The sequence below is a fragment of the Gastrolobium bilobum genome, unplaced genomic scaffold (genome assembly GCF_033153095.1).
Source record: "Gastrolobium bilobum isolate Gb01-03AN ecotype WA unplaced genomic scaffold, APGP_CSIRO_Gbil_v1 utg4848, whole genome shotgun sequence".
Taxonomy (NCBI): domain Eukaryota; kingdom Viridiplantae; phylum Streptophyta; class Magnoliopsida; order Fabales; family Fabaceae; genus Gastrolobium; species Gastrolobium bilobum.
In genome coordinates, this window is record NW_026899359.1 from 795,326 (window position 1) to 818,014 (window position 22,689).

A 22,689-nucleotide genomic window follows, 5' to 3' on the forward strand; every position below is an offset into this window, starting at 1 on the left:
AATTAAAAAAATAATTAGCCTAGCAATCCGTTCATAATGGAAAATATATCCCTTGTAATGAAATTCCGAGATCTCATTCGCTTTCTCTCTCTAAAAAGCACTTCCTTCTAGTTCCTACCTAAAAGTTGAATCTTCGCCCCAGATTGTTTTTCTAAACATCTTTCCCTCCTTCCTTATAATTTTCCTTTTTACCACTGCCGTTGCCACAGATCTAGCTTTTTCAGTAACTCTCTTTCCTCAGTGCCGCCACTGTTTGATGTTATGGTTGTTTCAAAGTTCCCATTTTTTTTTTTCGTATTAATCTTGTTTTTCCTTCAACTCTGTATTTCAAATCTCCGCGTTCGGATACTCCTAGGTAGGAGTTAAGTCAGTTAGTTTAGTTTTCCTGCCTTACCACACACACACACACACACACAAAAAACAATTTTTTAATCTGATATAAAAATCCCGTTAGGGCTTCTTCGCTTTCTTTGTAATAATGGATTACGGTCGAGAAGGGAACGTTGTTCAAATAATCAACGGCGGAGGAGAAAGCTGGTCCGGCGGCGACCAGGCCGATTGGGCGACGGAAGACGAATATCGATTCTGGAACAACAACGGCGATTCCGAAACGACGCCGTCGAACTCGAGTTACGAGCCGAGACAGGGTTCGTCGAGGTCGGGGAGCGAGCCACCGAGCAAGAAATCTCGGAATTCACAAGATGGAAGTTCGAATAACAGGTCGAAGGCGATTGGGAAGATGTTCTTCAAGACCAAACTATGCTGCAAGTTCCGTGCTGGGACCTGTCCCTATATAACTAACTGCAATTTCGCCCATAGTATCGAGGAGCTCCGCCGTCCACCGCCGAATTGGCAGGAAATCGTGGCGGCACATGAGGAGGAGAAGGCCGTGATTATGTTGGAGCCGAGGGAAGAGTTCCAGATTCCGACTCTCGGGTCTTCGGGTTTCGCGGGTGAGGCGATGCAGCGGTCTTATAAGGGCCGGCATTGCAAGAAGTTTTACACGGAGGAAGGGTGTCCCTATGGGGATAGTTGCACGTTTCTTCATGATGAGCAATCCAAGAATCGCGAGAGCGTGGCTATAAGTTTAGGCCCTGGTGGTTATGCTGGTGGCGGCAGCGGTGGTGGTAATGGTACCGGTGGTGGTGGTGGTAATGGTGGTGGTGGTGGTGGTGGTGCTGCTGCTCCTGTTGCTGCTACTGGTGGTGGAAATGGATCTAATTTAAAGCCTTCTAATTGGAAAACGAGGATTTGCAATAAATGGGAGATGACAGGGTATTGCCCGTTTGGTAACAAATGCCATTTTGCTCATGGTGCTACAGGTATGATCTGTTTTTCTTTCACTCTTTTAAAGAGGTAATGCTTCAGCTAAAGAAAGATAATTTTTATTTTTGGATTTTTGTTTAGTTTCTTAGTGTGATTTGGAGTGAAGACTTTTTTTCTTTTTTTGAAATGATGATTGAGGAGATCATTGTGTCTTGAATTAAATGATACTAGAATTGGAAACTCAAATGCTTTGTGTTAGATTGAGTTTTTTCGTTTTATGTGGTCAGTACTCTGTACTGCTATAATTTTCGCACTTTTTCTTTAAAGAACAGGGCATGAAAAGTGTCAATTTGTTTTGGTCGATACTAAGAAGCTTGATAATATGATATATATGTGTATCATTAAGCATATCGTTGAAGCGTGTGTTGATCTTACTCTTATGATCTTATCTCATTTTTAATTGCCATTAGGAAACTTGAGTAATCTTTGCAATGTGTTATTACAGCAAGTTTGCATACTAGAGAAACATATTTATGATCAGAGAAAGGCATGGTTCTTTATTTTTTTGTACAATGAAAATCTACAGCAGAGAAGAGTTTTGAGACTGAACTGTGGAAATTTGTATTTCTCTTTCTTTAAGTTTTCTTCACTTAACCACGCGTTTCCTTGTTTGAGATTACAGTTACTTTTCCTATTCTTTGTATGCTTTAATATCTAAGGTTCCTTTTTCTGATTATAAAATCCCTGTTTGAAAGAGATGAGAAAGGCATAGCTTCCTAATTGGTAGGTTCAGAATGAATAGAGGGCAGCTTAAATCTTTATAGCTCTCAGAAAGATATAATGTAGATGGAATGGAAGCAATCAAAGATTACACTGACGCAAATTTTGGCAACTTCTGTTTACACAGTGAAAGCCACTTTTTTTTTTTTTAGTAGGCAGTGAAAGCCACTTTAAAGGAAAGGAAACTTCTTTAAAATATATACATGCTAACAATCTTTCCTTTGAGATACTTACAAATGAAGCAAGACCTAAATGAGAAGAAACTGATTTAGTTTAGCACCGAAACATTAGTTTCTCTCCAACTAAAACAGCATTATCTCTCATGATACATTTTATGATAGGAGAGCACAACAATGTAGTTGAGAAACGAGAAATGCAGCCGATGAATTATATTTAGCAACCTATTTTCAACCTTAATCATCGTATACAAGGTATGGTAACAATTAATTACCTGGCACAATAACTTTTACAAGGAATAGGGGCGAGCCTTGGAGTAGTAGTAAGGTTATTGCTAGTGATCAGAAGGTCACAAGTTCGAGTCTTGGAAATAGTCTCTTTACAGAAATGCAAGGGTAAGATTACACACAATTGACCCTCGCCCCTACCTTTGCAAGTTGGGGAACCTTTTGTATCGGGGTTTGCTTTCTGATTTAAAAAAATAAAAAAATGACATGATAACAACAGTCGGAAGCAGAGGCAAAGATTATATTTAATCTATTAGTGAATATAATTAGCAAAGTTTCATTGAAAATGCATTTGTGTGGGAAAGATTATATTTAATCATTGAGTACTTATTGTTACTTCTAAATGCCCATCCCCATTACTTGAATGTCTGCATGGGAATGATTGTAACACCATTTCATACTTTCAGATTCCAGTGTTTAATTGGCCCTGTCCATTACATTCGAGAACATTTTCTTTGATGTTTGCACATACCAGCATTTTATTGGCTTAAAATATTTATCTGTCAGAATGTACCGTGTAATCCATTTTCATGCAAATCTGATTTTTGATATTATGACCACAGAATTGCACAGATATGGAGGTGGGCTTATGGAGGGAGAAAATAGAGACACTGCTTCCCCTGTAGCTCCTGACACAAAACAAGGAGTACCTTCAAAAACTCCTGCTGATAATGTGGTTGCATCAGTTACTCCTGTTGCTCATTCTGATATTTATCATATTGGTGTCCCTTCACAAAGGCCTTCCATTGTGAATCAGAGGCCAGGACAGAGAACTCATCAGAAGTGGAAAGGTCCAGATAAAATCAGTAAGATATATGGTGATTGGATTGATGACATCGAATAGAGTTATATTCCCCAGTGTTGGAAACGAGGGAAATGGCTAATGAGGGCCTACATTACCCCCCTATGTATTACCATGTAGCTTAACACGCCAAGATTTCCGTTCCCATCTTATTCTATTAGCTAACTTTAATAGCTGTTCGATTCACGGATAACTCTTTTGTTGTGCGTTTGTGTTTGGAGGAGGATTCATCTTAATTCGTTTGTTCTCTGGCGTCTGAATGTAGCATCAGCCTCCTTGTATTTGCATCAGATTTTGCCCATAAGGGTTAATTACCCTTCTCTCTCTCTCTCTCTCTCTCTCTCTCTCTCTCCTGTTAAAACGTATTCATTAGGATTGTTACCGAACAATGGATCTCATTGTAGTGCTGCAATTAAAACACCCTTTTTGATGCGTTTAGAATTTCCAAAATGATCTCACCCTAAATGATTTTTTGGGCCGGAATGACTCAAAAGTTTTGACAATTTCAATGCATCAGTGGCGAGTTCTTCTCAGGGGAGGAGTCGGTCTCTTTTTAATTGTTGGCCTATTCTTTTCTCGTATCCTGGGCTAAACGGTGGAGTCTTTTTAACCACATAATCCTTTAATCTTACAAAAGTTCGCACATCCGTTTTGAACTATATTAGAATTATCTTTCATTTCATGCAGGATAATATATATAATCTAATAATTCTAATGACTTTTCATACACACAAAAGTCTAGATTTTTTCATGCATTCAAATGCATCCTAAATAATGTTCGGACGTTAGCCCTCATCATTTTCATAAGGACTCGCTCAAAACCAATCTTTCCTACCAAGGACTAAAAACCAATCCTCCACATCACCATCTCATATTAACCCATCATCTTGCACTCACAGGACACCATGACATATCTCCTTGATTCTCTCTTTACATTTTGTCTCTTATAATCCCTCCTTAAAAAAAACAAAACAAAAAATAGGAAAGTGGTCACCACTTTACCAACCTTCATTGTATATCCTATCTCCCAACCTTTGTTGTTCTCAAACTTCTCTCATCCATGCAAAGAACCAAGGATGGTAGGCCATTGTTGAGCAACCACCCTTTCTCAATACGGCAATGTCTTTGCCGACACCGGACATAAACACAACGCCGGCCGCACCGTACAACACACCACCAGCACTGATAGCGTTCACCATTGCCATCCTTGTCCTCTGCTTCGTGGCTTTTAGCATTATCTATTTGTGCAAGTATTATTTTGTAAGCGTTATCCACACTTGGGCGTTTCAACGCACTGCCTCAGGTACCCTCAATCGTGTTTCACCAAATAGGTCTCCACCTAGAGGCCTTGATCCTTCATTGCTGCAAGTGTTCCCCACCTTTCTCTATTCCTCCGTGAAGGACCTCCGAAAGGAAAAGTATAGCCTTGAATGCGCCATTTGCTTGCTCGAATTCGAAGATGATAGCATGCTTCGCCTCTTGACCTTTTGCTGCCATGTCTTCCACCAAGAATGCATTGACCTTTGGCTTAGTTCCCACAAGACATGCCCCGTTTGTCGAACGGAACTTGATTCACCAACAGAACAAATGCGAAAATCCTGTGAGTGTCATCATGTAGAAGGCAGCATGGTGTCCTTAACCAGTGATCATGACATAAGCATTAATGTTAGAGAAGGGGAAGGTGATGGTGTGAGTGCTGGAGATCAAAGACAAGAACAAGAACATGAACATGAACATGAACATGAACGTTATTGCAATCACCCGGTTTCTGTTAGTATTAGTCCGCAGCAAGAGCAAGAAGAAAACTTTATTACAAGGTCACACTCAACGGGACATTCTATAGTTATGATTAGAGGAGGAGGAGGAGAAGAAGAAAAAGATTATGATAAATATACTTTGAGATTGCCGGAACATGTTATAAGATCAGGAGGGCACAATTACACAAGGAGTTGTAAAAGTTATCAGGAAATCACAAGGCCTGCACCTTGTTGTAATCGTGGCTTTGTTACCCAAAAATCTTGAAGCATGTTCTTTTTATCATTCTTTAGATTCTTTTTTTTTCTCTTTTTTTTTAAATCTTTTGCTTTTTAAAATTTCACATGTACTTTTAGATAGAAGATACTGAGTTTTATTCTTTGTAGTGTATACTAATTAGATACATCATACATTATGGTTAATTAGTACAGATTTTTTTATCATTCTGAAGCGTTTGAGATTTGCCCCTTTATAATAATGATTATGTACACTGGGATTTATTTTGAGTTGGAAGGTTTTCATCAATCTGTACATGATTATGCTCTTATGCACCCGAACTTGGTTTTCTACGGAGCTGGTCCCTAGCATGATTGTGTTAGCGGTGCTTTAGTAGTAACATTTGAGTCTAAAATCGGTGAGGATGAACTGGGAGAAGAGGATTGTGGTGATGCTAGCTTAGGTACTCTTGGGCTCTTGCCTAAGATTGCTAGCAAAACCCTGCTAACTTTAGCTGGGACATTTTTACTGTTTTCTTAACTCTTTACAATTCCAAGTGATTTCGTAAGAACAAGACAATAAATCATATAAATGCATAAGCTACTACGCAGAATTGAATGGAAGAGTGACCATTTTGCCACATTTAGCAAAAAAAATTCTCAGACTGTCACGCCAACAGTAAATTTTGCCAAAATGCTACGCTGCATCCTTAGCCGTCCTTGAAGAAGTCTGAAAATATAACTAATTCGCATTATCTTATCTTATCTTATCTTAACTCTTAATTATTTTCAGACTTCTTCAACGACTGCTAAGGGTGCAGCGTGACATTTTGGCAAAATTTACTATTGGCGTGACAGTCTCGTAAATTTTTTTGCCAAATGTGACAAAATGGTCACTCTTCCGAATTGAATTTGCATAAAATGGTTGACTAGTCTACCTGCCTCTCGAAATATATACAAATACCTTCCCAATTTCTTATATTAAGCACGTGGAAATCTAACTTGTTTTAATAGTAATCTCGGTTGAAGACATGGCCGATGCAGTTATGGAGAAACTATAAGTAAAGAGTAAAATATTTTTTTGGGTCCCTGACAAAAAACATGGTTTTCACTTTCGTCTTTTACACACACAAAAAAGTCAATTTTTAATCCCTTTACAATTTCAGTTATTTGGAAATGTGGTTCCTCAAAAATTCAATGAAGACCTAATTTAGTCCTTGAAAAGGAACTAATATGAATATTTTCTTTTGTAAGGGACAAAAATATAGACCATATTTCTTTGTTAAGGATCCAAAAGAAACTTTACTCCTAAGTAAATTTTTACAATGCAGGGGAGAGAGAGAGAGATGCCAGCGTATTTTCTCCATAAGAAAATAAAGTACTCTGTGAAATGACAAGTTGACAACTCCATCCTTGGTTTCAGGTAAATTCAATTAAACAAATACAATTTAAGTATAATAATTTGAGTAAATTACATAAAAACCACTTTGTAGTTAGGTTTATTTTAAAACACCACCTTATAATTTGAATTGAAACAATTAACCACCTTATACTTAAATAATTTTCTCATTTTACATGAGAAAATTTTCTCATGTTACACTTATAATTAAAAGGTGGATTTCATCTTCTTCTTCTTTTTTATCTTTTTACTTTTTTGTGAACCTCACGTATATATTATGTGTGTAACATGAAAATATTTTCTCATGTAAAATGAAAAAATTAATCCTCAATATTAAATCACAAATTGGTCATACTTACATTGACATGAGAGCTCGTCATGAAAGAGTTGGATAGTGTGTCGAAGGATCTTTGTGACTACCGGAGAATGGAGGGAAATAATGAGATTGAGGTATTTTTATATTGAAGTTATTCAATATGCTTAATTAATATAAAGTTATAGTGTGAGGAGATTAATTGTGTTTATTTAAATTATATAATTTAGCCTAAAATTTTTCACGAGTAAAGAAAAGTGTATAGAGATTTCACTTTAGTTGAATGGAAAAAAATTTAAAAGAAAAAAAGAAACTACAATCCCAATTTGGATATTTTTATTCAATTGAGAGATAATTCTATATAATGATATGAGTTTAATTCAAAAATATAAGAATAGAACTTGTTATACCCTTATACTAATATCACTCACTTGAACTTAACATTTTAGATTAAGTCCCCCATTTTCACAAGATAATTACTCTCATATTGTCTATTCCACTAATAGTTATTGTACTAAAATTGGCTTAACTTTAAGTCTCTAAGTACAAGTCACCAATTATCACTCTATAATTGCTTCCTTATTGTTTAATCCGACAATAATTTAAAATTCAATAAAAAATTGCAAAAGAATATTTTAGGGCATAGTACACACTTCTAATCAATAAACCGATAGGTACAAATCAAACCAAGGAAAATAACTCAATGAATATGTTGAAGCATTGGTTGCCAAATTGTCTTGAATGCATTGTTAGGAATAAAGACTCGCAATGTGTTTTTTATAAACTCTTTCACCAGTTTCATGGGAAATCTCTAAAATTTTTATCTAAATATGTTTTTCAAAGTTAACACGATTTTAAAAACTTTCCAAAATTTCTATTCAAAACAGAGTCATATCTTTCAAATTACTTTCTAAAATTTAATAAAAATAATTAAACCTTTTAAATTAACTTTGCAGTATTAACTAAAAAAGAATTAAACCTTTCAAATATAATCAAACTTCTTAAAATAGACAAAATCTAATATTAAAAAAAATTTGCACTAAAATGAATAATTTAACTATGAGGATTTATTAAATTAATTTTTTTAAATTAAAAATGTATCTTAAAAAAAAGATGTATAGATCAAGAATAAGATTTTTCTATCTTCTTTCCCTAATTTTTAAAACTCCAAAGATAATGCAACCTAAGGCATGCCACATAGGAAATTGAACTCTATAAGTACGAGTAACATATAGTATGCCACATTATCGAGTTGCAGGCTTTGGTCGACTTCCTCGTTGAGCTAACATCCATAGAGAGAATTGAGCTGGAGCAAAATGACACATAGATCATGATGTCGATGGATCCTTCAACACCAAAGGAATTGGCGCCATAATCATTTTGGAGAACCCAAAAGGCATTGCTATTAATCACTCCCTCTATCTTGAATTTCCCACCTCAAATAATTAGGTCAAGTACGAGGCCTTCATTATCGGATTGATGCAAGCTAAGAAGCACAGATCTAGGAAAGTACAAATATCCACTGATTCGTAGCTTGTCACGTTTTAGATACAAGGAAAATGCCACACTAAAGGGTCATTAGTGGGCAAGTAACTTAGCCGAGATACAGAGCTATTGGTCGACTTCAATGAAGCGATAATCCAATATATCCTCAGAAATAAGAATTGCAGGATTGATACACTTTCAAAGCTTGTAGCAAAAAAATTGAGAGTCGAGCTATATCTTGGTCATTACATAGGCAGAAGACTAGAGAAAACCAATCTTTGCATACTTGGAAAAAGGTGAGCTGCCAAATGTATCCCTCAAAGCCAAGAAGTTGGTTAGGAGCTCGTGTTGGTATTCCATAGCAGAAGGAAAATTGTATCGTAAAGGATTTCACTCCGTATGATAACGTGTCTCAACTCTAAGTAGGCAGAGTATGTTCTTGCCAAGATACATGAAGGCATCATGAACATTATCTAGGAGGAAAATCTTTACCCAAGAAGGCACTCCAGTTTGGATACTATTGGCCTACAATGGAAGTTGATGCCAAAGAACACGTTCAGAAATGCAAGAAGTGCCAGAAGCTTGTCGAGATCCACCATGCTGCACTTGTAAAACTTTCTACCACCACATCTCATTGGTCATTCTACATGTGAGGAATGGACATTCTCGATCCATTTTATGCCATTGAAGGAGAATTGAAGTAGTCAATAATAGTAGTAGACTATTTCACCAAGTGGATTAAGGCGTAACCACTCACAATAATCACATCAGCCCAAATTCAGAAGTTTACATATTGGCACATCATCTATTATTTGGGGATCTTAGCCAGTGTCATCATTGAAAATGCCAATATAAAGTTCCAAGAGCTCATCACTAACCTTCATATTAAGCAATATTTTACCTCAATTAAGAACCATTAGAGTATTGGGAAAGCAGAGGTCGCCAAGAAAAATAATATCAACAAACTAAGGAAGCGCATAAACGATGTCAAAGGGGATTGGGTCCACCACTTGAATCACATGTTTTGGGGACACAGGACGACCCCTCACTCTGTGACTAGGAAACCCCCTTCAAGCTAACCTATTTCTATGATGCCATTATCCCCTTAGAGATCGACAAACTATCTTAGAGGAGGACACATGCTCTAGAGGGATCAAACAATGAAACAATCAATGTTAAGCCGGTCATCCTCGATAAGCAGCAAGCAATGATATGACTATGAGACTTGGCTGTTAAACGGTTAGCAACCGCTTGAAACAACTAAAAGGTAAAGCCTAGATCATTTAAAGTTGGTTACCTCGTCCTTTGCAAAGGCAATATAGCAACAAAAATGATAAGCAAGGAAAACTAGCCCTTAATTGTGAAAGCATGTACAAGGTCAAGGAGAAGGTCAAAAAAAGAGCCTACGTCTTTGAAATGCTCCAATAGCAGCCAACCAAAAAGACTTGGAATCTGGACTTATGTCAAAAGTAGTGGTGACCAAACCACGAAAATTAAAGTTTGCACTTCTCTCAACCTTATCACAAATTTCAGGATTTCAATTAATTCTTGTTTATCTTGTTTATGCTATTAGTGATTGTATAATTATGAAATATTGGTGCATGCTTGCTACCTTATGTAACACCCAAATACAAGTGAAATTAGAACTTATGGGACAAAATAGGAAATTTTGAAAATTATGGACAACTTTTAAAAATTTAAGAGATGAGGGGGTGAACTAAAATTTCTAGAGTTTAATTGTAACACCCCGTCTGCAGTCAGTGTATTATCATGCATATGGTACGAAGAGCAACATAATTAACTATAATGCGGAAGTTAAACTTATAATGTCACAATTAATCTCGTGTAAATATGTGAATAAGCTTTTGTTTTTCCTTAATCTCGTGTACACATTTCATCTCATTCTTATTCTAAGTGATTACTATTTTCATTACAATGTCTCATATTCTCAAAACTTGAAACCTTATCCTTTTTGTTCATAATTATGAGGCTTTAGGCCTTCTAACCACAAATGATGGTAGTTAACTACTTAAATGTGGTAATCTTTTACCATCATCATTTAGAAACAAAACGTACAACACTTGGTTGTATTCAGATAATTGGGGATAATTCTCACTTTCACAATAAATGCCTGATAGACAATTTAATATGATTCATGCATAATTTTTTTTTTTTTGAATAATCTCAAGGGTATCCTCTAGCCGTAACCAAAGACTAATCCCCATCGAGCATTGTCAAACCCTTTTGAGGGTGGCTCTCCCAAATCATTTTTTCCATTCCCAAGGTTCGAACTCAAGACCTCTGGTTAAGGGGCCCATGCTCCTTACCATCTATGCCAAAGGAGTTTGGTTGCATAACTTATAACTTAACTTAGAATCCATCCATGTGTTCCTATGCATTGGGCTCTGTGCCCTTACTTTATAACCATTGTATAATCATACATCAACTTTCATAAATGCATCATAATATATCGAGTAATGAATAACATCATAGTCTCATCTGGACGTACATCATTACTACATCAAAATATATATAGTCATCATCTAAGTCCATCCATATATCAAAAATCCATATAGTAGAAACGTAAATCTTCATTTACGGACTCTAAAGAGCGGGCTATCTCATGACTTCTTTACTATGCATAGATTCCCGAGTCCTGTAAATGTCATCCCGATTTCACCGGTCTACGGATAACCTAATCTCTCACAGAGATTGACGAATTCCTTCAGCTTGTCACACTAGGCCTGAGTCCTTAGGGCATGCCCAAGAGTATACCTACGAGTCTCTATGTTTCAGGCAGACAAGGTATACAATCAAAGCAAGCCTTCCAGAGCATAGTGTGACATTCCTAGATGATTTAATCATCTATTAAAAAATTTGACATTCCTACATGTCCATTGTTTGTTCACCAACAGATGAATTTTGAGTTTTCGGAAGATTTCGCACAGTTGCGTTTTTATTGCGAAAATTGTATGTTTTACACATTTCCTCAAAAATCACCAAATCACAACCTATCATCCAATAATGTCCATTATTAGTCTCACACTAGACCAATCTAAAATTTTTCGGGTAGTTTTGTGTAGTTTCACTTTCATCGCAGTATTTTCACTATCGGCACGTTTCCCAAGAAATTATCAAATTTGTAATCTGACTCTAATTAATTCCCAAAATCATTTTCTTGGTTCTAAATGTCTCTTTTAGCATATATTTAATTTTATAACAATTATCTCATTTCTGGATTTTTCTCGGTAGAATTGTACCAGTATTTTACCCGACAAAATTCACTATTCATCAATTTTTTCAAAAAGTGTCTGTGCACTCTAAATTTCGTTCAAAATCCGTTTCCATCATTATTTCCATCAATTAATGTCTAATTCTATCACTTCACATGTTAGAGTTATGTATTTGTCAAATTACCATTTTTCCTTTAATGGAATTTTGACCCAAATAGTAAGATTTTCACTAATTAATTTTTCTAAGTCATAATTTAACTCTCAATAATATAATGAGTAAATATCCTTTTTAGTCCTCAGCAAATTTTTCGATGCCCGCATTAGTTCCTAGCAAATAAAGAGGTCCATTGTGGTCTCTAAAAAATTCAAAATGGACCCATTTAGTTGAAATCGTGGTCCCTCACAAATTCAGAAAAGACCCATATTAGTCCCTAAAAGGACTAAAATGAGTCCATTTTGAATTTCTTAGGGACCACGATGAACCATTTTATTTGCTAAAGACTAAAGCGGGTATCGTGAAATTTACTGAGAATCAAAAAAAATATTTACTCTATTATAATTTAATTATGCGAGGTGTTATAAATCGAGATGAGGCGTTACACGTTCTATGGCTATGAATGTGAGGCTGACAAACGAACGGTGACTCGGGTTAATTACAGATCCGGAAACCCGACCAATTTAAAAAACCCGACCAATTTAATGAACCCGATCCATGTCAAAATAAATCCGATCCGTAATTCTATAGCCTATACATGTCATTTCCGCAGGAGAAAGAAAAGGGATGGCAGTGTCTACTGCAACTATGTGGGGAATCAGTTTGAACTGGGTTTGATATTGTTATCCGTTCGCGAGCCCAATTTCTGTGATAGCTCAATCTTTTCGCCCAAGTTGACCGTTGCACTTCAACCATGGATCCTTCTCTACCTAAATCCTCCTTCAACCCCAACAAGCATCTCAAAGAAGAGTTACTCTCTTCCACTCCTTCCTTCCTAACCAATGCTTTCTTCAATTCTTCATTTATTAATCCCCACTTTCCTTTTTATCTTAATGTTACAGATTCGTGAGCAATTTGAGCGGATCCTCGATGCTGGAAATCGCGGCGCTTACAGTAATTATCCCTGTGAGTCACCCTGCAATGTGCACACACACCACTTTATCTTCATAGCAATAACTCAAATGTAATGTGATCATGCTTGTTTTCTGTTCCCCTTACAGATTCTTGTCCTTATTCGTCACTCCATATCCTCCAAGTCCATAACTGGTCAGTCCCTTCTAATACTTCAATTTTGGTACTTTCAAATCTAATTATTTTTATTTATTTATTTTTTCAATATTTTCGTTAGTTCATTGATATCCAAACCCGATTTTAGTTATGCTCAATTGCTATATTTCACTATAATTCTGCGTGCTTTTAATTTAATCATTATGGTTTAATTACTTCTGGTCTGTGATTCTGTTTTTGGCTTCAGTGCACGCTCAGTTTAAAGTTTATCATCATACGGGATGTAGATAACATGTTTCTTTTTGCTTGAATATCTTTCTTTTTATTTGTTTATCATTTTTTTTTTTTTAAATTACAGGTGCCTCCCTGAAGAAGAAAAACGACGATGCAGTTTCTGTGAATAGGAGTTTCAAAGCATACCTAGCTACATTGTCTTTGGATTTTCTAGTCATTATTGTTCCTATGCTTTTATTTTTCACTGTAAGTGTTCTCCAGTAGAACTACATGTTTTGCTAACAAATAGAAAATGTCGGTCTTGAAAGTCCTTTCTTTTATTTATTTATTTATTTTGGGTTAGGGGGTGGGGTGGGCTTATGTAATGTAGCTTGTTGAAATGAAACTATCTTAATAACTGGCTTTTGAATTTAATTCCAGTCATTTTATTTTGTTGTTGCTACAATGAACTTGATGACAGGTACTTGCAGACTGGACGTATATCTTGGCTAGTTTGTTCACAATCGTAACATTACTTTATATTGCAGCCAAGAGGTAATTGTGCAATTTGTTTAGCTGACTTCCTCAAGGACACAGAATTTTATGAAATAAATAAATAAGGCCAAAAGTTTTATGCATAAGCCTAATTTTGACTTCCATACCCTTTCCTACAGGTCTGGTGGTTCATCTCTTTCTTTTGAAGGAGAGCCCAATTCTCTTCGGGCTTATGTTACTTCGTACAGGGTTGTTGTGGTATGAAGTGCGACTGTAGAATTCTTTTTCCATTATGCTGATCTTACTCTGTTATTATGTTGATGAAAATGAATTTTGCAGATGATTATAACATTCTTGTGCATCTTGGCTGTTGACTTCAGAATATTTCCTAGAAGATATGCAAAGACTGAAACTTATGGAACTAGTTTGGTATGATTCTTCTGCAGTTCCGGATAGGAAAAAGAATGAAGGACATGTCTTACAAAAAAGAATGTTGTAAAGGAGATTTCATATAAAATGTTTTATATGCTTCCTAATCCAACACTTTTCCTACAACGGAAGTCATTGATTAACTTTCAAAGTAGTTTGAGTCATATTCCTCTGTCATGGATGTATTTTAAGTTTAAAAAATAATATGATTTATGATAATTTCTCATAGTATATTTCTGTTTCGCAATGAAAAGATCGTGGTTTCAAAGGTTGTAAAAGCTTGTTACAAGTCAAGGGGAAAGGAAAGGGGGGGGGGGGGGGGGGGGTGTTACAAATTTCTTGGCTTGAACTTAGATGGTAATGCCAGAGTCTGTAAGCACAGATTTTTATTAAAGCATATTATTTGCGATAGGATTGTCTTCTCTATAGAATCCAGTCCATGGTTTCATTAGCGAGTTCACTTTGTCTGATCTGCGAAAGGATTGGAGACCTCTTTTGACCTATGTATTTTCCCTTTTTTCTTTGTATATATATATATATATATATATTTTTGGTACATTCTTCTTTGTATATTTTGTTTTGACAAAGTAGGATTTCTTGTCCTCCGCTATAGTCACTTCTTTTCATAAATGCTTATACTATTTCTTATCACTTGGGTGATAAACAAGTAAATGCACAGAACAGGATTTTATTTTATATTTTTGAGCTGGGGGTTGGAGAGAAACAGATTTTTATTCAATTTATAAATTATTTCTCTTCCATTCATGGATTATGTGAAGTCACAGATTCTGGTCTCTCTCTCTCTCTCTCTTCAATTATTTATTTCGTTCTCATCTGCTAGTGCATCGATTTCTTTTTGTAATGTTGCTAACAACCATTAGTCAATAATTTGATTGTTCTGTTGAAATTTGAGATTCTTTTGCATTCCAGATGGATCTTGGAGTTGGAGCATTTGTTTTAGCGAATTCATTAGTTTCTCGGCATGCCCGAAATATCACATCTGTGTGAGTCTTTCAATGCTACCCTATCTAGTATCTTCTGACTTCAATGTGATTCTTAACTCAAAATGAACTCTTTTAAGTTAATTTTGTGTATGTTTGTTTACCAAAATGCAAGAATTTATACTTCCCTAGATGTAGAAATGTATTTTTTCTTTTGATAAATTATAAGTTGTGTTACTTGAATGAGTTAGGAAGCTTTTGTGACAAGCTCATACAATTGGCAAAGAAGCAATTTTAACAACATAAACATGCTGACAGGGTTTTGAAAATTAAGTTGCTTCTTTCCTAATTCTATTTACCTGCTCTATAATGACATTGATGTCTTTTTGAATGAACTTGCACAGATATACCACGTTTTGTATTCCTCTGATAATATCATTTTTTCTCATAATTCAGAAACTGGAAGACTGCAATAATTTCAATTAGTCCACTGATCATCTTAGGATTTCTTCGTCTTATTACAACAACTGGTGTGGATTATCAGGTGGGATTATTTTCATTGGGATTCTTAGAAATTCTTAAGCGGCAACAAAAACTCATCAAAATGCATTTGAAAATACTGCATCTTATTTAAGCTTTAATAAGGCTAGTACCTATATATTTTTGAAACTTGAAAGTAATATGATCTAGTCTACAGCAGACTGAAGGTAATAATCTTTTGGGCAGTGTATGTCTTATATCAACCGCCGGAATTGTATAAAGTCCGACCCTGATGCCATTCATGTTAGGGTGAATAATGCGTATTTTGGGAAACCAATTCACTTGGCATGTGAATGGAATTTGATCTTGATTGTACTGTGCAGCATTATTTCATTTCTTTATTACTCCTCACCCTAGTTATTGGTGGAAAGCTAAAGTATGCTTTAATAAAGTTGTTTCATGGAATCTGTTCTTGTAATATAAAAATATTAATTAAAGAAAGTACTAACGCAGCGGTGCTCGTGATTGGTTTTAATTTAAATGGTTATCGCTAGGGGTGAAAGTGGACTGAACTGTGCCGAGTTTTGTCCCAAAAAGCTCAAGCCTATGTTAAATTTTTTTTAATTTGATCCGGCCCGATAGCATAATACGAGTCTAACTGTTAGTCTGGCCTGGCCCGTTAGCCTATTAATTTTTAACTTCCAAGCAGAACATGAATCAACTTCACAAAATACTCAAATTCTGTTGTTAAAACAAAAACCACAATTTCAATATTTAAACAAAACCATGAATCACAACAACTTATCACAATCTGCATTCAAGTCACTTTCAAAAGCAAGATGCCCAAACTAAACAACATATATTTCATCAGATTCAACAAATAAATCCGTACTATGTAAATTAAAATAACTGCATGAATCCAACAAATACATCAGATGCTCTTGTAGTAGCCAAAAACTTATCATCTTATCTCCCCTGCAAATACAATTCCAAAATTACATAAGTTGGCAAACAATTTGCAAATGTAAAAAACAAAAAACAAGATTAAAGAATAGAAAGAAAAAAAAAGATTAAAAACAAAAAATCTTTTTATAAACGTTTTGTTTTTTCTTCAAACCATACATATTACGTAGTCAATTTCCACCATATATTAAAGCATGGATGGTATCTTCAGCCAAACTAGAACGATAAGCATCAATAACTCTTCTTCCAACACTAAATGTTGATTCTAATGCTACTATAGAGATTGGTACAAATCTTATGTCACTCCCAAAGGTAGTATTGGTGGGGATCGAACTTAGGTCCTTCCACCACCTACTCAGCTCACACCAACTGAACTATCATCATTTGGTACTACTATGAATAATATTATTTTATTTAATTTAAAATAAATAATATGATATAGGCTGACTTGTAGGTTTATAGGCCCGACATATGAAAAAAGTTTATGGCATGCTTTCTAAATAAATTTTTTTAAAAGCCTAGGCCCGTTCTATTTGATTATATGTAATAGGTCGAGCCTGACCTGATATAGGCCAGATCATAGGTCCCTGTAAGCCGGTCTGACGCACTTACACCCCTAGCCACCGCTATGCATTTTTGCCTATTTATAGAATTGTGAATTGTAATTGTCTAATTTTTTTAGTTCAAGATATTCTTAAGGAAACCAATAATCTTTTATACTTCTCGTGATTGTTTTTAGTTACAATAGTTACTGCTATGCAGTTTTGCCTATTTACAATTTGTTAGTTATAGTGTCTAATTCAAGACATTCTCAAGGAAGCCAGTTTCCTTCTTATAGGTACATGTGGGTGAATATGGTGTACATTGGAATTTCTTCTTCACACTTGCTGCTGTGTCAATCCTCACTTCCTTTATTAATATCCCCCCTCAATATTTTGGAGTTTTGGGTTCACTTGTCCTAGTAGGTACATTTATATTTTTGTCTTATCCTTATGTCTTGTCTTTCGAAATCTGATTTTCTTATAAAATTTAATTTCTGTTCCCAAGTGTACCAGTTCTGCTTGATGCATGGTTTAAATCATTACTTGCTTTCAAATGAAAGAGGAATGGATATCATAAGTCAAAACAAGGAGGGGATTTTTAGCATATTTGGTGAGAATTGTTCAATCTTGATGCTATGGCTGTAATTTCACTGGGAAGTTTTTCCAACCATTTTACTTCTGATATATAATATTTGGTCAATCTCTTTTTGCACCAGGATACTGGGGAATGTATCTTGTAGGTGTTTATTTGGGAAACTACCTTATATATAGAAGTAGCAGATGGGTTCTGATGAGGGTCTTGGTTCTCTCCATACTGTTTTGGTAAAGATTAATCCGGAACTTGATTATCCTTTTGATTCAATTCTACTGCTTTGAACTTTTCCCTTTTCATGATGTATCAGGTTTTTAACTGTGCTTCTAGACAGGCACGTGGAAAGAGTTTCACGGAGAACGGTATGTCTCACTTTGTTATTGTTTCTTCATTAGAAGGATATTCTTTTGGCATCAATGGATGACAACTAATTGTTGATACTTTGTGCAGTGCAACCTGCCATATGTTACTATGGTATTGGCTGACAATCTACAGGTTATTCTCACTTTGGTTCTATTCATTTGATCAGTGTCTAACATAGTGTGATGGGGCATGTTCACTTTGTAGCTTGTGTTGTGGTTGCCGGGTTTTTTTTTTCTTGACTGTTAGTGTTTAAATTATATTTATGCAATTGTATCTTTTTGAACTAATCTGGCACACCAAATGCAGCAATATGGACTTCATGTTCCTAATTTCACAGCATGGCATTCTTGAGTCATCACTGACATTGTAATCTGATTATGGATTTGGTTTGAATATTAATCTGAATGTCACCCATTTTTCAGCTGTTATCAATCCTAATGCTGGGCGATCTTATTCCTGGAAGTAAAACTTCATTACTTGAAGAAGCATTTAATCGGAACTTACTGGCTACCTTTCTTCTGGTGAACAAGATATTAAGTTACAATCATATGTGCTTTTCCTCTGTAGATTTCATTTATAATTTTTTTCAAATACTTTGTGTGCAGGGAAATATCCTCACGGGATTGGTAAACTTGTCTGTCGATACCCTCTCTGCATCATCAATCACAGCCCTTTTTATCTTGCTTGTCTATGCTTATGTTTTATCAGTTGTGATTGGAATTGCAGATTATTTTGGTATGAAGTTAAAGTTTTGGTGATGCAGCCATTTTTTACGCTGTAGTCTGTTCTATTAGTGTTATTATTTGTTATAAAATAAGATATCTTTTTGTTAATCATCAGTTGAATTTACTATAAAACTCATGTGGCAATTATGGTTGGTGGTAGTAAAATGTAGACATGTATGAAGCTCTGGGCTACAATTCTATTTCCTCGACCTCGATTTGTGATTAAATACAGGCAAAGATTTTATATTATTCCCTGTTCAGCAATGACGCAAGACTGGACAAAGCTCATCTTTATGAATCTTGATTTTTATTACAGCCATTTCGTTGACAAAAAAAAAAAAGGACACCCATTTTCCTGCTCATGCAATTTTATGCTATCTCAGCAAGGGTACTGCTTGAACACTCGGATCAAATGCAATGCGACTTTCAACTCATACTGCAGTCTCTTTGTGTGTTTGCTATACTTCATTTTTAATTCATTCTTGGTGTTGCATCTCTTAAGTAGTTTTTATATATAATTGCGCAGTGAAACAGTAGAGGGAGGTAAAAAAAGAAGCATAAATCTTCTAGGCAATATATATAGAATGGGGGAAAGAAAAGTTAGAAATAAATTATGGTGATTTGGATGTAGCTTTAGTGAAGCAGACCTGTAGTTATGTACTTTTTCGAGAAGGGGAGCTTACAGTCACATGGTAACCCAGGTTCTGACAGCTTGGACCACGCTCCAAGCTCCACTTCTGCCCTTTGGTGTGTCGTCATCAGCACATAAGGCTAAAGTTCTGGTGTTTGTAATATCTTCCTTTCACACATGAACCCCGAGGCGTAGCTAATACACACAAGAACACCACATCAATGTTAATATTTATATTAATGTAGCAGTTAGTATAAACTTCTACGCCAACTATGCTGTATTTTACTAGTTACGTTTACTCGTGTGTGATCTCAAGTATTTGAAACGGTGACTTGAAAGACTTTCCTTGTCAAGTATCTTGTGGTCCTGGCCGTAGTCAGTTTTCAAATCAGTTTGGCATCACAGTGAGTACCTAGATGCCTTTTACAATAAATTAAAAACGGGAACTTCACAGCTTGAAGATATAAAGTCGTTAATAATAATGAAGTTCTAATTAACTCTCGAGATTTTATGAACTGCCAACAAGGTAAGTATTCCGTTGATTAGGTTGATGTACATGGATTAATCTGTACCGTAGGTCTTAGAGCAACAACAAAACGTTGATATGGTTTTGACGTGTAGAATGTTGTACCATGGATTGTGTCAAATAGATGCTATAGTCTTTGTGTAAATTATTTATATGGGAATCTCGGGTACGTGTGCCATTCATTTCTTTCAAATCCCAACACAGATTTGAATGTGAGTAGTAGATATTGCACAGCTTGTAATATTGTTTGTATGCATATTTCTATATAGATTTGGGTCCCCCACCGTACTCTTCCATTGGCATAAGCTGTGCCAGTCTTTGACATCATCTATAGAATTGGGAAGGGAACCAAAGCAAGGATGACTGAGGAACCTGTTTCCTTTTAATACACCTTTCTGATTCCTGAAAAGCACAAGGCCTTTTCTGCCTCTCTCACGTGCTGCGTATCCTCTAATCTAAATTACTCTTTTTTTTTTTAATATTCAACATTCAGCTTTCTCTTCCTCTGTGACTCAAACTGCCTCAACTGGGATAGTGGGATTTGCTATAAATTGATGTCATGTTCTAATAGAAACCCATGATTCCATGAAGGCTCTTGTGGTGTTTTAGTTCTCTCAAGAGGAAGAGAATTTAGACAAAGTTCATTGAGGAGAGTAATGGCTTTGGAAACTCCTTCATCCAATGAGTTTTCCAACTTCATTATCTATGACACCATCTCTGCTACTCCATTTAGCAGCCACGTCTCTTTAGCGGCTAGTTTCTTGTTAGATCAGAATATAGTGAACAATCAGGAACATGACCCTGCATTTTATAACTGTGCTCCGAGGACCCGAAAACGCCAATCCAGTGAGCCAGAAACCATTGGCAAAAGGCAGAATCTCACGGTGCAAGGGAGGAAGAAGAGGAGAAGGAAGCCAAGGGTTTGCAAAAGCAAGGAAGAATCTGAGACACAAAGAATGACACACATTACAGTAGAAAGAAACCGCAGGAAGCAGATGAATGAGCATTTTGCTGTTCTTCGTTCACTCACACCTGAGAACTATGTCCAAAGGGTTTTGACTTTCATCCTTCCTTCTTTTTCAGTCTCTATCTCTCTTTCTTTCTCATAAATAATTTAGTTGGCATTTTTCACAATTCACAAATATGTTATAGTCCCAAATAGCAGATATGAGATTCTCTTTTCACTAAAATGCTAAGCAGGACAAAGCTGAAGTGACACTAGCATATTCAGAACTTTATGAGAATGAAAGCACAACTAAGCCTAAATTATAATCCTCTTCATTTGTTGCCAAATGATTGAAACTTTGAAATCAGACATGCTTTTACATACATACTCACTGTTAAGATATATAGTCTCACATTGATTGGATAGACAACTAATATGGCCTTTATAAGGCCTTGGGCACTCCCACCCTTTGAGCTAGCTTTTGGGGTGGTGTATCCCAAGGTTCTTTACATGGTATCAGAGCCTCACCGTCCCCCGCTTTAAAATGGAATTAAAAATAAAAATAAAAAAAAGCACAAAAATGTAAACAAAAAATGAGCATGTGCAATTTCCACGCTTATAGCCTAAAGGACTCTTGCGTGAGGGAGCGTGTTGAGATATATAGTCTCACATTGATTGGATGGGCAACTAATATGGCCTTTATAAGGCCTTGGACACTCCCACCCTTTGAGCTAGCTTTTGGGGTGGTGTATCCCAAGGTTCTTTACACTTACAGCCACTTAATAAATAAAAAATATATATAAATGTTCTGTTACCTCTTCTCAATGCAACTAATGGTTAAATATGCAAATTTTAAATGTTTCAGGGTGATCAGGCCTCTATAGTGGGTGGTGCAATAGAATTTGTAAAGGATCTGGAGTACCTCTTGCAGTCACTTGAAGCTAGAAAGCTGCAACTTTTACAGCAAGAAATGGCACAAACCAATGAAGATACGGCCATTTCAAAACTCATGAGACCCCCTTTTGCGCAATTTTTCATGTATCCTCAATACACATGGTCCCAGACTCCTAACAAATACACATCCAAGACCAAGGCTGCAATAGCTGATATCGAGGTTACTTTAATCGAGACCCATGCAAACCTTCGAGTACTCACTAGAAGAAGCCCCGGGCAGCTAACAAAGTTGGTTACTGGTTTTCAAACACTCCACCTTACCATCCTACATCTCAATGTTACTACAATGGACCCTTTGGTATTCTATTCTATCAGTGCCAAGGTATGTAACTATCAATGTGAATTAGAAAATACTGTGTCACTTCTATAGTTATATTCATTATATAATAAATTTGGCAGAATGAATATTCTATTTGTTTAAAATTATGAAGATTTAGAAAGATTCTTTAGCTGAAATGTGGGCATTGTTTTAATGAAGGTTGAAGAAGGATTTGAACTTGGTTCAGTAGATGACATTGCAACGGCAGTTCATCTTTTGCTTGGAAGATTTGAGGAAGAAGCTTCCCTTTGCTGTTGATCAGAGTCATCTGGGGCCACATGATTTTATTGAAATGACCAAATCAACCTCATACGCTCTTTGAGAGAGACAGAGAGAAAAGAAAAACCCCACAAGAGAAGCCGCTACATTGTCACTGAAAAGGCATGACTCGCAAATATGTAAAGATAAAGACTACTTGCAAGGATTTCCCTCACCCCTATGCTCACTAATTAGGGTTTAATGGAGGTTTTTTTTTTTTTTTTTTTTTTTTTGGCTTGAGCTTTTGTTTGTTTGTTTGGAGTGCAGTTCATGTGTTAATGTTAAACTGTAGTTGCAGTTGATGGTGTTTTGGTTCCTTCAATAGAGTACAAACGGTTTCCACAAAATTCGACAGACTTTTGTTAAAAACCAAATGGA

General features: G+C 35.8%; 4 protein-coding genes across 4 annotated transcripts; all 4 read left to right on the forward strand.

Moving 5' to 3' along the window:
• The first annotated feature begins 40 nt into the window (after nt 1–40).
• Nucleotides 41–3,686, forward strand: LOC133289855 (zinc finger CCCH domain-containing protein 56-like). Its single transcript, XM_061487869.1, has 2 exons — nt 41–1,322; nt 3,074–3,686. Exons 1-2 carry the CDS (start codon nt 479–481, stop codon nt 3,352–3,354), a joined length of 1,125 nt encoding a protein of 374 aa, XP_061343853.1. The 5' UTR covers nt 41–478; the 3' UTR covers nt 3,355–3,686.
• A 156-nt stretch (nt 3,687–3,842) lies between these two features.
• LOC133289856 (RING-H2 finger protein ATL29-like) lies at nt 3,843–5,411 on the forward strand. Its single transcript, XM_061487870.1, has one exon. The coding sequence runs from the start codon at nt 4,432–4,434 to the stop codon at nt 5,332–5,334; it is 903 nt and encodes a 300-aa protein (XP_061343854.1). The 5' UTR covers nt 3,843–4,431; the 3' UTR covers nt 5,335–5,411.
• A 7,096-nt stretch (nt 5,412–12,507) lies between these two features.
• Nucleotides 12,508–18,878, forward strand: LOC133289864 (uncharacterized protein At4g17910). The gene is made up of 16 exons (XM_061487881.1): nt 12,508–12,676; nt 12,769–12,832; nt 12,928–12,973; nt 13,293–13,414; nt 13,629–13,702; nt 13,822–13,900; nt 13,982–14,071; nt 15,002–15,075; nt 15,469–15,556; nt 17,294–17,420; nt 17,503–17,607; nt 17,714–17,819; nt 17,900–17,951; nt 18,040–18,084; nt 18,375–18,473; nt 18,558–18,878. The coding sequence occupies exons 1-16, from the start codon at nt 12,621–12,623 to the stop codon at nt 18,708–18,710; spliced, it is 1,380 nt and encodes a 459-aa protein (XP_061343865.1). The 5' UTR covers nt 12,508–12,620; the 3' UTR covers nt 18,711–18,878.
• A 1,593-nt stretch (nt 18,879–20,471) lies between these two features.
• Nucleotides 20,472–22,486, forward strand: LOC133289884 (transcription factor bHLH71-like). Its single transcript, XM_061487909.1, has 3 exons — nt 20,472–20,886; nt 21,646–22,056; nt 22,213–22,486. Exons 1-3 carry the CDS (start codon nt 20,491–20,493, stop codon nt 22,309–22,311), a joined length of 906 nt encoding a protein of 301 aa, XP_061343893.1. The 5' UTR covers nt 20,472–20,490; the 3' UTR covers nt 22,312–22,486.
• The last annotated feature ends 203 nt before the right edge of the window (nt 22,487–22,689 follow it).

What these genes read in the sequence shown, in the direction of transcription:
- LOC133289855 (XM_061487869.1), top strand. Translation starts at nt 479, where the DNA reads ATGGATTACGGTCGAGAAGGGAACGTTGTTCAAATAATCAACGGCGGA. An exon ending in TTTTGCTCATGGTGCTACAG is followed by an intron (nt 1,323 to 3,073) that starts GTATGATCTGTT and finishes TTATGACCACAG; the next exon opens with AATTGCACAGATATGGAGGT.
- LOC133289856 (XM_061487870.1), top strand. Translation starts at nt 4,432, where the DNA reads ATGTCTTTGCCGACACCGGACATAAACACAACGCCGGCCGCACCGTAC.
- LOC133289864 (XM_061487881.1), top strand. Translation starts at nt 12,621, where the DNA reads ATGGATCCTTCTCTACCTAAATCCTCCTTCAACCCCAACAAGCATCTC. An exon ending in AACAAGCATCTCAAAGAAGA is followed by an intron (nt 12,677 to 12,768) that starts GTTACTCTCTTC and finishes TTAATGTTACAG; the next exon opens with ATTCGTGAGCAATTTGAGCG. An exon ending in TATTGGCTGACAATCTACAG is followed by an intron (nt 18,085 to 18,374) that starts GTTATTCTCACT and finishes CCCATTTTTCAG; the next exon opens with CTGTTATCAATCCTAATGCT.
- LOC133289884 (XM_061487909.1), top strand. Translation starts at nt 20,491, where the DNA reads ATGGCTTTGGAAACTCCTTCATCCAATGAGTTTTCCAACTTCATTATC. An exon ending in CTGAGAACTATGTCCAAAGG is followed by an intron (nt 20,887 to 21,645) that starts GTTTTGACTTTC and finishes TAAATGTTTCAG; the next exon opens with GGTGATCAGGCCTCTATAGT. An exon ending in TCTATTCTATCAGTGCCAAG is followed by an intron (nt 22,057 to 22,212) that starts GTATGTAACTAT and finishes GTTTTAATGAAG; the next exon opens with GTTGAAGAAGGATTTGAACT.